The sequence below is a fragment of the Choloepus didactylus genome, chromosome 8 (assembly GCF_015220235.1).
Source record: "Choloepus didactylus isolate mChoDid1 chromosome 8, mChoDid1.pri, whole genome shotgun sequence".
Lineage (NCBI taxonomy): Eukaryota > Metazoa > Chordata > Mammalia > Pilosa > Megalonychidae > Choloepus > Choloepus didactylus.
In genome coordinates, this window is record NC_051314.1 from 27,906,996 (window position 1) to 27,918,446 (window position 11,451).

At 37.3% G+C, this 11,451-nt stretch overlaps 1 protein-coding gene across 2 annotated transcripts; it reads right to left on the reverse strand.

Moving 5' to 3' along the window:
- Positions 1–1,171: 1,171 nt before the first annotated feature.
- On the reverse strand, positions 1,172–10,147 carry SPIC (Spi-C transcription factor). Of its 2 annotated transcripts, XM_037848218.1 has the most exons (6): positions 10,062–10,147; positions 8,688–8,713; positions 7,768–7,861; positions 6,948–7,060; positions 5,002–5,110; positions 1,172–2,154 (listed from the first exon to the last, which is right to left on the reverse strand). In XM_037848218.1, the coding sequence occupies exons 2-6, from the start codon at positions 8,688–8,690 to the stop codon at positions 1,727–1,729; spliced, it is 747 nt and encodes a 248-aa protein (XP_037704146.1). In that variant the 5' UTR covers positions 8,691–8,713; positions 10,062–10,147; the 3' UTR covers positions 1,172–1,726. The 2 variants fall into 2 exon arrangements, with proteins under 2 accessions (XP_037704146.1, XP_037704145.1); XM_037848217.1 differs by lacking the exons at positions 8,688–8,713; positions 10,062–10,147 and adding an exon at positions 7,962–8,115.
- Between the last annotated feature and the right edge of the window lie 1,304 nt (positions 10,148–11,451).

The window sequence follows — 11,451 nt, forward strand, 5'->3', positions numbered from 1 at the left end:
CCAGGACCGTGGCCCAAAGGAGGCTCCTGAAAGGAAGCACCCGAAGGAAAGGTTCAGGGCTTAACAACTGGGCCAAGAGATCAAGTAACAGGAAGCTGCCACTGGAACACACGGTACCTGGATGAAGTTTGCTTCTCAGAACTTCGCCTCACTAGAGAAGAGCTTTACCGTACCAGATGAAAATGACAAGATAGAGAATGGGATACCACGCACCAGGGAAGGGCTAGAAGTCTCTCTTCCTCCTCCCTGAGTGCTGACAGGGAAGAGTGGCCCTGTTTATCATTTTCCGTATTATATGAAGAGATTTTAGTCCCCGAGCAGCTGGACATGAGCATCTCTTCATAAGGAAGGCCCTCCTTGTGAAAATGGGATTTGGTCGGCCCATCTTGGGCCCAGGTGTCTGCCTGAGGAAACAACTCTGTGTTATAGCACAGAGTTGGAGCTGATTGGGGGCTCCTGAAAGAACAGTCAAAGAGAGGACCCCCTCAAGTTGACATTGGGTGTAAGAGGGACTATGGGGAGAAAAAAAATGTGATGGAATTGGCATAATGATTGTGTGGCAATTCCTCTTTATTACTTCCCTTCTGAAATTTTTGGTAAAGTCTGCATTATTTACTTTATCAAGTATATTTTCTCTGGGGAGGAGTGAGGGTAAATGTTGAATCCTGTTTTGAGGTTGAAACCCAGACTATATGTGGAAACATTTCATATCAAGTCACACTGAGCCTACCATATCCTTTCTTGAGAGTTCATGGGGAAGGGCTCCAGAAGGACACAAAGGAAAAGACTGGGAAATCCTCCCTCTTGGCCTGGACTGAGGACAGCCCATGTTGTCTAGAAAGCTCCCGTACTTTGTACTAATAAGAAACAAAGGTTTCTTCCCTGGGTCCCTTGTGGAATATGGAAAGTAAGCCATATCTATCAAGACAGACTGCCTAAATCCCAATCCCATTCTAGGTTTATGATTTCCTAGTGTCTAGCCTTTATCAAAGTCAGTTTTTTTTTTTTTGGCCCCAGCCATTCCAACCTGGTCTCAAGGGGGCTAGGTCAAGGGAAAAACGAAGAGCCCTTGTCCCAACATTGAGCCACCTCCCTGTGGCCAAGTGGTAGAATAACAGTAGACAGCAAGAAACATCAGCCAGAATATACCCAAGAGTGAAATGCAAAGAAATGGTTTGTGGGAGGTGCATGCTTCTGAGTTTTATTATCATTAAGGAAGGTCATATTTACCTTAGACTATTGCTTCTTTAGCTCCACAGTTACAGACCATGAGAGGAAGTGTAGAGGAAATACAGGTTCAGAATATCCATGTTTTTAAAGTGATGAACCTACTTTTTGCATGAACACTTTATCATACGCAGTCCTTTTTGTTGTTGTTTCCTCATTAAAGTCATCAGATAGATGTTAGAGTGATTTTTTTCACCTGAGTTTATGACAGGTACGGGAAGTAATACATAAACCAAATCATCTCTACTGGCATTGTTAATCTGGAAGAATGTATTTGCATAGAAAATAGTGAGATGAAGGACATACTTTCAAATGGGGCTTGATCATTTAAAGTTGTTCACAGACAGAATTTCCCACCAAGTTAGTACAGATTACATGTTTTTAAAAAAGAGCAACAATAAAGTTAATTTTTTTCTCTTCCATATTTGCTTTTAAGAGGAAAATACGGAAGCTTGCAGGGATTTCTGATGCCAGCTAACTATTACATGCAAGGTTGTATTTAGCAATCAGGGTGATTTAACTCATGGTAATTGGCACATGCATGATTATAATTTGCATTCCAGTTATTTAAACTGAGATATTCTTGTTCAGGTTGAACAAACTGTGAGTAGAAGATCTCTTTCCCCAAGAAATAAGATGGAGAGAGTCTTTGGAGAATAGCCTCACTGAACTGGTAAGTTAGCTTTCTCCGGATTTTGATGATTTCCCCAGTTCTTCCATAATTTCTCAGCGCTCTGGCCATTTTCTGGTAAGTCATGGTCTTCCGGTTACCTTTTCGTTTTCCCCAAAGTTCTGCGAGTTTTTCTTTGTTTTTTGATACAAACTGAAAGACACCTTTAGGTTTATCTACCCACTGAATGCAAGATGCCATCTCAGGATTACACAGGGACTCATGAAGGTATTCGTAGAGCCGGAGCTTCTTTCTGCCTAAAATGGAGGAAAACAATGTCAAGCTCCATTGTGGCCGTCCCCAGAGAACATCCTCATGAAGATTTTGTTGAGTAACCACAGAATTAAAAGCAGCATAGGGTCTGGTTTGCCTCCTACTCATCTCCTTAGAAATGCATTTATGGCATCATTTCTGGGGAACTGAAAGCCACGTTGGCCCATTCAAGTTTCAACTAGAACTTACATTGTTGGGGAAGTTGTCAGAAATTTTGTACTTTCCTTTACCAGAACACAGAAGCCTGAAGCCTCTTGACTGGAGGCTCCCATTTGTCATGAGGTCTTTTCTTCACAGTGAAATCTTGACTAATAGGTTTATGGTTCATATGTGAATCTTTCTACAGAACAACAAAACTGAGCAAACTGGACTGCAAAGTTTAGTGGTTTTAAAGAGAAACCTCAAAAGCCACTTCCAGAAAGCAAGTCCTTTGAAGGGACTTTATTCAAATGAGTTAAGTTAAATGAGGTAAGAGACATGAGTGCATGTTGTAAAATGCAAAACAGTATGCAAATATAAGGTAATATTAGTGAAATTAAAACAATGGCTTGTAAAAAAGGCTAACTCTGGGTTTGCATAATTACTGGAAAAATTTTAATAACCGTGAGTGGAAAATGCCAAAAGTATTTCCATGCGATTTTGACATTATTCATAAGCTATGACAATGGGCATTGTGATATTTTTCATTGCCATGAAATTAAATGAAATTAGCAGTCTTTTTTTTTTTCTTTTTAGAAATACAGCTACTTATGTTTCAAAATAACTAGGAAACTTTGACAGGATTTATTGTGGTGGTTTTTGTTTGATTGGATTTCTTTGGCCTGACAGACAACTGCTCATTAGAATGAAGGTGACAGTCCATTTGGAGATGGCTGAATCGGCCTGTAAACACCAAGAGCCACCAGAAACTGAAAGAACCAAAGCCAAATTGCATTTTTCCATTGAGAAACTAGAACAGTGGGTTCCCATAGTACTGCTTTAGATAGTCTCTGGGGAGTAATACCCTTGCATCAGTCATCATTCATCCAAAAACTTCAAAGGTTTTTACAAAGGTTATCTTTTGCATTATATTATCTTGAGTTTGTGACTTGAGAAATGTAAGGGACTTACCGAAAATCACATCATAAATTAAAGTCTCAGCCTTAAACAGAACTTTTCTGCCTCCTAGGCAGTGGCTGAGTCAATCTTAATGAATCATCATTTTTAAAATTTGTTTTTAATTTTTCTTAAATTTTTATTGGTGTATCATAGATACAACTCAAAATTTCCCATTCTAACCACTTTCAGGTGTATAACTGGGAGTGGTATTAATTACAGTCACAATATTGTGCTACCATCACCAGCACCTATCACCCCAACTTTTTCATCACCTCAAACAGAAATTCTGTACACATTAAGCAATAACTACCCCTTCTTTCCGCCCCCTTCCCCAGCCCCTGGCAACTCGTAATTTGCTATCCATCTCTATGAAATTTGCTTATTCTAGGTATTTCATGTAAGTGAGATCATATAATATTTGTCTCTGTGTCTTATTTTACTCAACATGATGTCTACAATGTTCATCCATATTGTAGCATGTTTCAGAACGTCATTCCTTTTTATGGATGAAAAATATTCCAATGTGTATATATCACATTTTGTTATTCCATTCATCTGTTGAGGGACACTTGAGTTGCTTCCACCCTTTGGCTATTGTGAATAATGTTGCTATGAATATTGATGTACAAATTTTCAAATTTTTTGCAAATTTTTAAATTTTATTACAAAAAATTAAAAATGATACGTGCTCATGATAAGATTCAAACAGAAGTATAAGGTGAAGTGAAATTTCCAGTCTATCCTACATATCTCTAAAAAAGTTTTCTTTCTTATCTTTTGCATATACAACTATATATGTACATCCTTTAAGATTACAAAAAAAGGGATTATACTATTTTTTACTTTTTTCAGTAAATAATATATCTTAAATCATAGAAAAATAGCGATTAGATATATATGGATTAAATACCAAATTATTAAAAATGGTTATTTCTAGGGCGTAGCATGGGAAAAAGTAATGCTTTCACTTGTTCTTTACATACTGCTGAATGTTTGAACTTTTAATAATGAGCTTTATTACTTTTGAATTATGGAATTAAAAAGAATTAAAACAAAAAATATTTTTTTTTTAAATTTAGAATTCTTTCTTAGCAAAACATGAGGAATGCCTTCATGATTTCAGTAGCTATATATATTTCATTTTATGCATGTACTAGTTTTCCACCAATAATAAATGCCCAAAATATTTTGAATATTTTCAAAATATTGAAATCAAATGCATCCCTATTTCAGAGAGAAGGTCTATCTAAAAACATAGAATAGTGAGTGACATGTCCCTTAATGGTGAAGCTCCACAATATAAAACATCAATGCGGGAAAAAAAAAAAAAAAAAAATCAATGGAAAGATACAGATTTCATTCTATGGGGTTTGTTTGTTTTAGGAAAAATAATAGATGAAGTTGAAAACTGTTTAGCTGGATAGAGGTAAAAGTGTTAGTCCTTTTATATTATATTGCTACCATAATTCAATATTCAATATCAATGCCAGTGATACGACTTGTTTATTTTGTCTATGTGATTTTATAGATTTTCCTTGCATATTTAGAATTTTGTGATTCTAGGATACAATGTATTGTTTTATAAGAGAAAGTTTTCCCAAAAAATATTATTTAAAATAGTTTTAAAGAATTGCATGATAAAGTATTTTTTTTTTAATTGTGTTGTAAAATTGAGATGCTTCTTATACATCTCTGGTTCTTTTATCTATACAAGAAGTGATGGATCAACATACCTTTTCCTCCCTTCTGCTGGAGGATGGCAGGTTGTACTAGCTGGTTTTCAGTGGCATTCTGTAGAGATTGATGAATATTTCCTTCGAAATAGAAGTCTGCAGCACTGTTCTATATAAATAATGCAGCAAGATGTTAACTGGGACTTTTCCCCGTAGCCCCCCATTGGTGGCTAAAGTTCAAAACTGAGGACAAAAAGAGTGCTAAGCATCCCCCAAATTCTAAAAGGTACTGCTCCCAACTGCAGCCAGGTATCTCCCCAGCTAGAACTAGCCTCAAGCATCAAATCCCCATTTCCTGGCCTCTTCCAAACCCATGTAAGGAGAGCACCAGGGGCAGAGGAGAATCTTCAGCTTAGAGAGGAGTTCCCTGTCCTCTCCACCTTATGAGAAGGAAGAGGGGGTTGCTTTCCTATTTCCCCCGAAAACCACCGAATTGTATACTTTAAAATGACTAATTGTACGTTATGTGACTTTCCTCAATTAAAAAAAAAAAAGTCATTAATGGAGATTTAGGTGCCAGCAGAAGGGAAGATTGACTTCCATTCCTGTGTTGTATTCCATCTAGACAAGAGGAATTAAGAAAAACAGATGGTAGCTAAGGGAGGGCAAAGCCAAGACAGGGAACAGCACCCCACATATGTGACAATCAATATGGTAGGACAATGCTCCCACCACCACTTGTGGCAACAATATATGGGTTCCATAGGTTAATTAGACATTGTGGACATGGTTGAGCCTGAGCCATCTTGCCATATCTCATACAAGAGGGCTGGCCAGCCGGTAAGTTCCCCAACCACAACAGACTATGCAGCGTATACTAGGGGATGGGAGTTGAAATGGAGGTAGGGTTGCCAGATTTAGCAGATAAAAATATTGAGCATATTGTATTTTACCTTCCAACCCTAAGGTGGAAGAGGTTAAGCTGGAACCAAAACTCCCTCTTCATAAAGTAAAGTCTTATGGAGGGGCCCTAAGAAATCATTTATATTCTTATCTCACAAAGGACCAGAATTATTCAAAGATGGGGTTACATGTGTACCAAGTGATAAGACATTTGACATTCTTTCCCCTCATTTATTCCTCCACCCCCAATTCCAGGAGCCAGACCCAGAAGAGGGTTGGGTAAGAGGAGGGGAAGAATAGAATGCCCCCTTATTTTAATTTCTTTGCACAGGTAAAGCCTGTACCAGTGGTGGGTAAGAGATAGGATTTAAGTTGAGTTTGAGATTGAAGTTTGGAACAGGACATTTAATAACTAAATATGACTGGAAAGTTATAGAATCTGCCAAGATGCCATTAAGGGACAGAAAAGGGACATTTCATAGCATGGTAGAAATAACAAATGAAGAAAACTATTTATACTTCACTGCATTTAGATTCCTTGATAAACTAGATAAGTTAAGAAAACAGTGCACAAGAACAGATGAATGAAGAAATCGTGGGGATATTTCTTTTCAAGGGGGCTTGTAAAATATAAATGAACTGGTCCAATACATGTTGCTAGCTGTGTACTTGAGAAGGAAAATGGAGTAGATAAATATAAGATTGTAGGTAAAGCCAATTCAGGGGAAGTTTGGGCCTTTGCCCTGCAGCACTGAAAGGACTTATAGTTTATTTTATTTTATTTTATTTTATTTTTTTGCAGTTTTCTGGATAAACTAAGGGGTTGCCATGACCTCAGGACCCTGAAAACAGCACCTCTTTGCATGATTGCTTTATAGAAATAATTCAAACCAGTCTGAGGCTAGATGAAGAGCAAAGACAAAGCGTAATCTCCTTCTTGACAGCATTGCTGATTATCAACCATGTTGATTGTCCAGTTGAGACCACTACTGATGGCCATGAATAAGCATTTTCACAGTCAGTTCTATCTTTAAGCTGGGTGGCCAGAGCAAACAGGAAATATACTTGCTACTGAGGGGTAGTCTCCTGGTAAATATACTCACGATTACAGTTCTCCAATTATAGACAGGTTCCTCTGTAGGCAGCATGCCATGGCAGGTGGAATTTCCCCTGACATGAGGGCAATGGTTGATGAAAGCCAGGTAATTTTTGTAATCTAATTAAAAATCAGAAAGAAACAGAAAAAGTCAAGGTCTACATTTGTTTATATGTAAAACAGCTTTCCTGGAGCAATTGCTCCCTCCTATGCCCCTAACCACTTTGTACTTCTCCTGTAGTTTATATCACATTACGCTGGAGTTACCGATACTTGTTTATATATCCCATTTCCCTTGTATGTTCCTTGCAGGCTGAGAGCCCATGATTCCTTTTATCTTGGTATCCCCCCCACCCACCATTTCCCTGTATAAATTCAAAAGGCAAAATATTTGCATCTCATTTAGACTCTATCTCTAGAGTCTAGAAAATTGTGAGAGGGTGTCTTGTTCTTCTGAATAGAATATATTTTGGGTGGGTGGAAGGTCTCTAACATAAATTATAACAATTGAAAAGTCTTTTCTGAACAGTTGAAATAATGTCTACTAGATAAATAAATGCCAACAAGATATCCTTAATAGCAGATAATTACATGTTTTTGTATTCTTGTGTGCAATGTCATTCTCTATATTCTCTGCATTTTTCTATGTGAGTCTTTAAATTTAATTAGGCTGGGTAACCCTGGATGCTTTTTGCCTGTGTTCAAGTTCATCCTAGAAGCTTTAGGTAAAAATGATCTCTTCTGTTTGGGTCATTATTGTTACATATGTAGGTGAATGACAAACCATTTAATGTACCAATGGAAGGAGGGAAATGGCTTATCTTTACCTGGGGAGAACTGAAGATCTCCGGTTGAATGCTGCCTCAGTATTTCAAAAGCATCTTCAAATGCTTGACCCAGCTTGTCTTGTTCAACACAAGTCTGTTGGAACAATGGCAGAACCCTGGGGTTATGAAATTATGAATTAAACTTAATTTCCCTGATATAAAATTGTATCAAGTCTGTAGGAGTGTTACTCAACCTCAGCACTATAGACGTATTGGGCTGAATAAATCTTCATTGTGGGTACTGTCCTGTGCATTGTAGGCTGGTTAGCAGCATCCCTGGCTTCTACCCACTAGATGCCAGTAGCTCCCCCCAACAGCAGACATTGCCAAATGTTCCTCGGAAGGAAAAAATCGACCGCGGTTGAGAACCACTGGTCTATAGAATAGTATACAGAAAATAGTATTCATTCTATAGTATAGTCTTTAACAATCTTGTAACATTTTAGAAAGAAGTTATAGAACAGAGAAGGCTGATTTGGGAAAAGGGATCAAGGAAATATCTTTAATCAAACAGAAGCTGTAAAACATTACTTAAAAGTGAAATGCTCTTAATTTCAAAAGCACCTCTTTAAGACCCAGAATTGAACTGTTTTACAAACCACTTCATCCCCTTATTAATAAGACCCAAATGTTTTAACTTTAAAATGGAGTGAGATTATTATTCTTGTTATTTTTGTGTGTGTGCTAATGAAGGTGTCAGGGATTGATTTAGGTGATGAATGTACAACTATGTAATGGTACTGTAAACAATCGAAAGTACAATTTGTTTTGTATGACTGCGTGGTATGTGAATATATCTCAATAAAATGATGATTAAAAAAAAAAAAAAAAAAAAAAAAAAAAAAAAAAAAAAAAAAAAAAAAAAAAAAAAATAAAATGGAGTGAGAGTAGAGAAAGGAGATTTTAAAATGCCAACTTACCATCCTTCATTAATAAATTGATGATTCTGAAAAAGTTTAATATTTAAAAAGCAAAATTAAATACAGTCTCTAATTTGTCTCTGAATCAAAAGATCTTGCTCAAAAATATTTTCTGAAAATATCTTATATAAACCAAAAGTACTTTACGAATTTCCTCTGATGAGTACAAAGTTTTTTTCTACAAAATTTCCTGCAAACATTTCTTTTTGCTTTTCTATCATTACAAAAAATTTCAATGTTAAAATGGCTAAATAAAGAGATTTAATTGACATTAAATTTTATTATCTAAATTGCTTAATTTATTCAGAGAATATAAGAGAAATAACTTAGGAGTAAACACCAAAACATTTAAGAAATTTCAAAATTTCTGAAGCATCAAAATCCTTTTTGCTTTGCATAGCTCTCCACTTATAACGATTTCTTTCTTAACCTCTTTGGTGTAATGGGGCCCTTTGACAAGCTGATGAAAGGCAAGCTTCTTTTCTCATGAAGAGTGCATTTACATCACAAATAAAATTTAGCCTACGAAGTCCATCCATGGGCTCCCCAGAATCCTATATTAAGAATCCCAGTCTATAGTTTTACAATATCTACCTTCTTTTTCCTGTAAATAATTTAGATTGTGTTTTAAATAAACAGTTGTTCTCACACAGTCCCACATTAAATGCTATTTAACTCTATGTTGTATAGAACTACACAAAAATCAAACAAACAAACCCACATTAGAAAGAGTGTGCAGTGGGTGCCAACATTCCTTATCAATCAGTTTAGCACATCTAGCAACTTTATTTATCCAACTTCTTAACATTTAACCTGCAAACACAATAAGCTTACTCTTACATATTTAACACTGTGCAATACACTGAGATAACATGATTAACATCAATAATATACATATCCATAATATATCAATTTAAACTCAAATATCAAAATTCTATTCCGCTCTTTGAAATCACTATATCAGCTAAAAGACAGTAGGAAAATAAAATGCACAAATCACTCTTTGGAGTCTGGTCCCTAATGAGTGTTATCAGTAGCACATATTTTTTTAAAAGTCACATCAATGTCTTTCAATCAATTGTGCCTCGATTTGTAAGCACCAAAGCAAGTACATAACATAAGCACAGTACTTTGAATTAAATACATGAAGCTGCTCTCTTTGACTAAAATTCCCCTAGTTCACTAACACAATCAAGTCTCTTTAAAGTTGCAAACTCAAAAGGAAGAAAAAAGCTTGAAAACATTATTGATGATTTCAATAACCCAATATTTCCTGAAACAGAAGAGGCAATCAATGAGAAATACTTATTAGGACAAAGAAAAAATTGAACAGTTACAATAATGTATTTTGAAATACATAAGCTGAACACTTACCAGGGAGTCAATTCCACCCTTTACAAAGATGTTTCATTAAAATCGGAATTGTAAAAGACAGAATTGTTCAAGAGCACTGGCAGAGTTGCATTAAATAGCTGTTTTTAAGGAAGTGCTACAAAGGGGAATTTTTTTTAAAAGATACAGTGCCTTATAATTTCTATTTCATGATACAGCCAGCAGACAACAGGGGCTATTATTTTGAAGGGGTGCATCATCTTCTACATCCTACGGGTCCAAAGCTCATAACTGAAACCCCTGCCCAGCACAGGTTGCAGCTTCTCTGGCCTATACAGCCTGAACTTTTCACTTGTACAACTCACATCCCTCCCTTCTTTATTATTTCTATTACTTCCCCCCATTTCTGGACCCTATCTTGCCTGGACTCTTAACAGTCTTCATTCTGGCCTCCCCAGCTTGGTCTCTTCTCTCCTACATCACTTGACTCATCACAGTTCACTGACCATGTTACTCAGAGATCTTCAAGGCTTAGAGCCCTTGGCATAGCATTTGAGGCTCTTTGTGTCTGGTCTCAGCCTTGTTTCCTACCACTCATTTCACAGGAGAGAAGTGAATCCAGGCTACTGTCCTCCCTCCACACCTATACCCAACAGAGGCTCCAGAGGCTCCAGAGGGACTGGGAGAAGCTTATAAGTGGCCCTCTGGTAGGACATGCCTTGAAGCTGCTGCATGTGCAGAGCAAGCCCAGTTGTATAATTGAGCTTAAGGGCTTACTTGGGATATCTTTTGGTGTCTCTGATAGAAATTGGGGGCGGAGGGGGTGCTCAAACCTGCCACCAAGCTACCTCCAGGCACTGCCCTGTAAACTCCTGACTCGCCGGTCTAGGCGCTGCTCCCTCCACCTGTAACACTCTCTTCTCAGTCCACGCACCTGCCCGTTCACCCATTCTATCTTACCTGTCCATCAGAGTCCAGTATAGCGTGCACATGTGCCAGTTGGAGATAACCTTCTCTTCTGAAACACGTTTCTGCATCTCCCTTACCTAACTCATAACCTTCTGCCATTTTAATGACTGTCACATTTGGCCAGAGGGGAAACTGCCTGAAGTTTTTTGGTAAACCTCCTGGGTGGGGAGGGCTTAGGAGGGGGGTGCGATTTCAAAGCTGCCAGAGATTTTCTGTTTTGCATTGTTGGAACCTGAGCTCACCTATGATATGGGACTATTGTTCTAGACCAACTTCTTTTTTAAGCCAATTTGTTATGCAAATGCAAGCACGCAGCCCCTCTTGTGAAATGTAGATGTTAACAATAACAAGTATGAAACCCTAAGCGCTAATGGTGATTAGTTTTTTAATCTGTACTAGCCCTTTGTTTACACCCTTGCGTTTCTTTCATTCATTCAGTAAATATTTATTCTGAGCACTGGAC

Bases quoted from the DNA above. Each gene is read 5' to 3' on its own strand.
- SPIC (XM_037848217.1), bottom strand. From the start codon at position 8,021: ATGCACAGGACAGTACCCACAATGAAGATTTATTCAGCCCAATACGTC. The intron at 7,061-7,767 runs GTAAAGATAAGC...ATTTTTAATTAG, and splicing joins AGATCTTCAGTTCTCCCCAG to ATTACAAAAATTACCTGGCT. The intron at 5,111-6,947 runs GTGAGTATATTT...TTATTTATATAG, and splicing joins ATAATTGGAGAACTGTAATC to AACAGTGCTGCAGACTTCTA.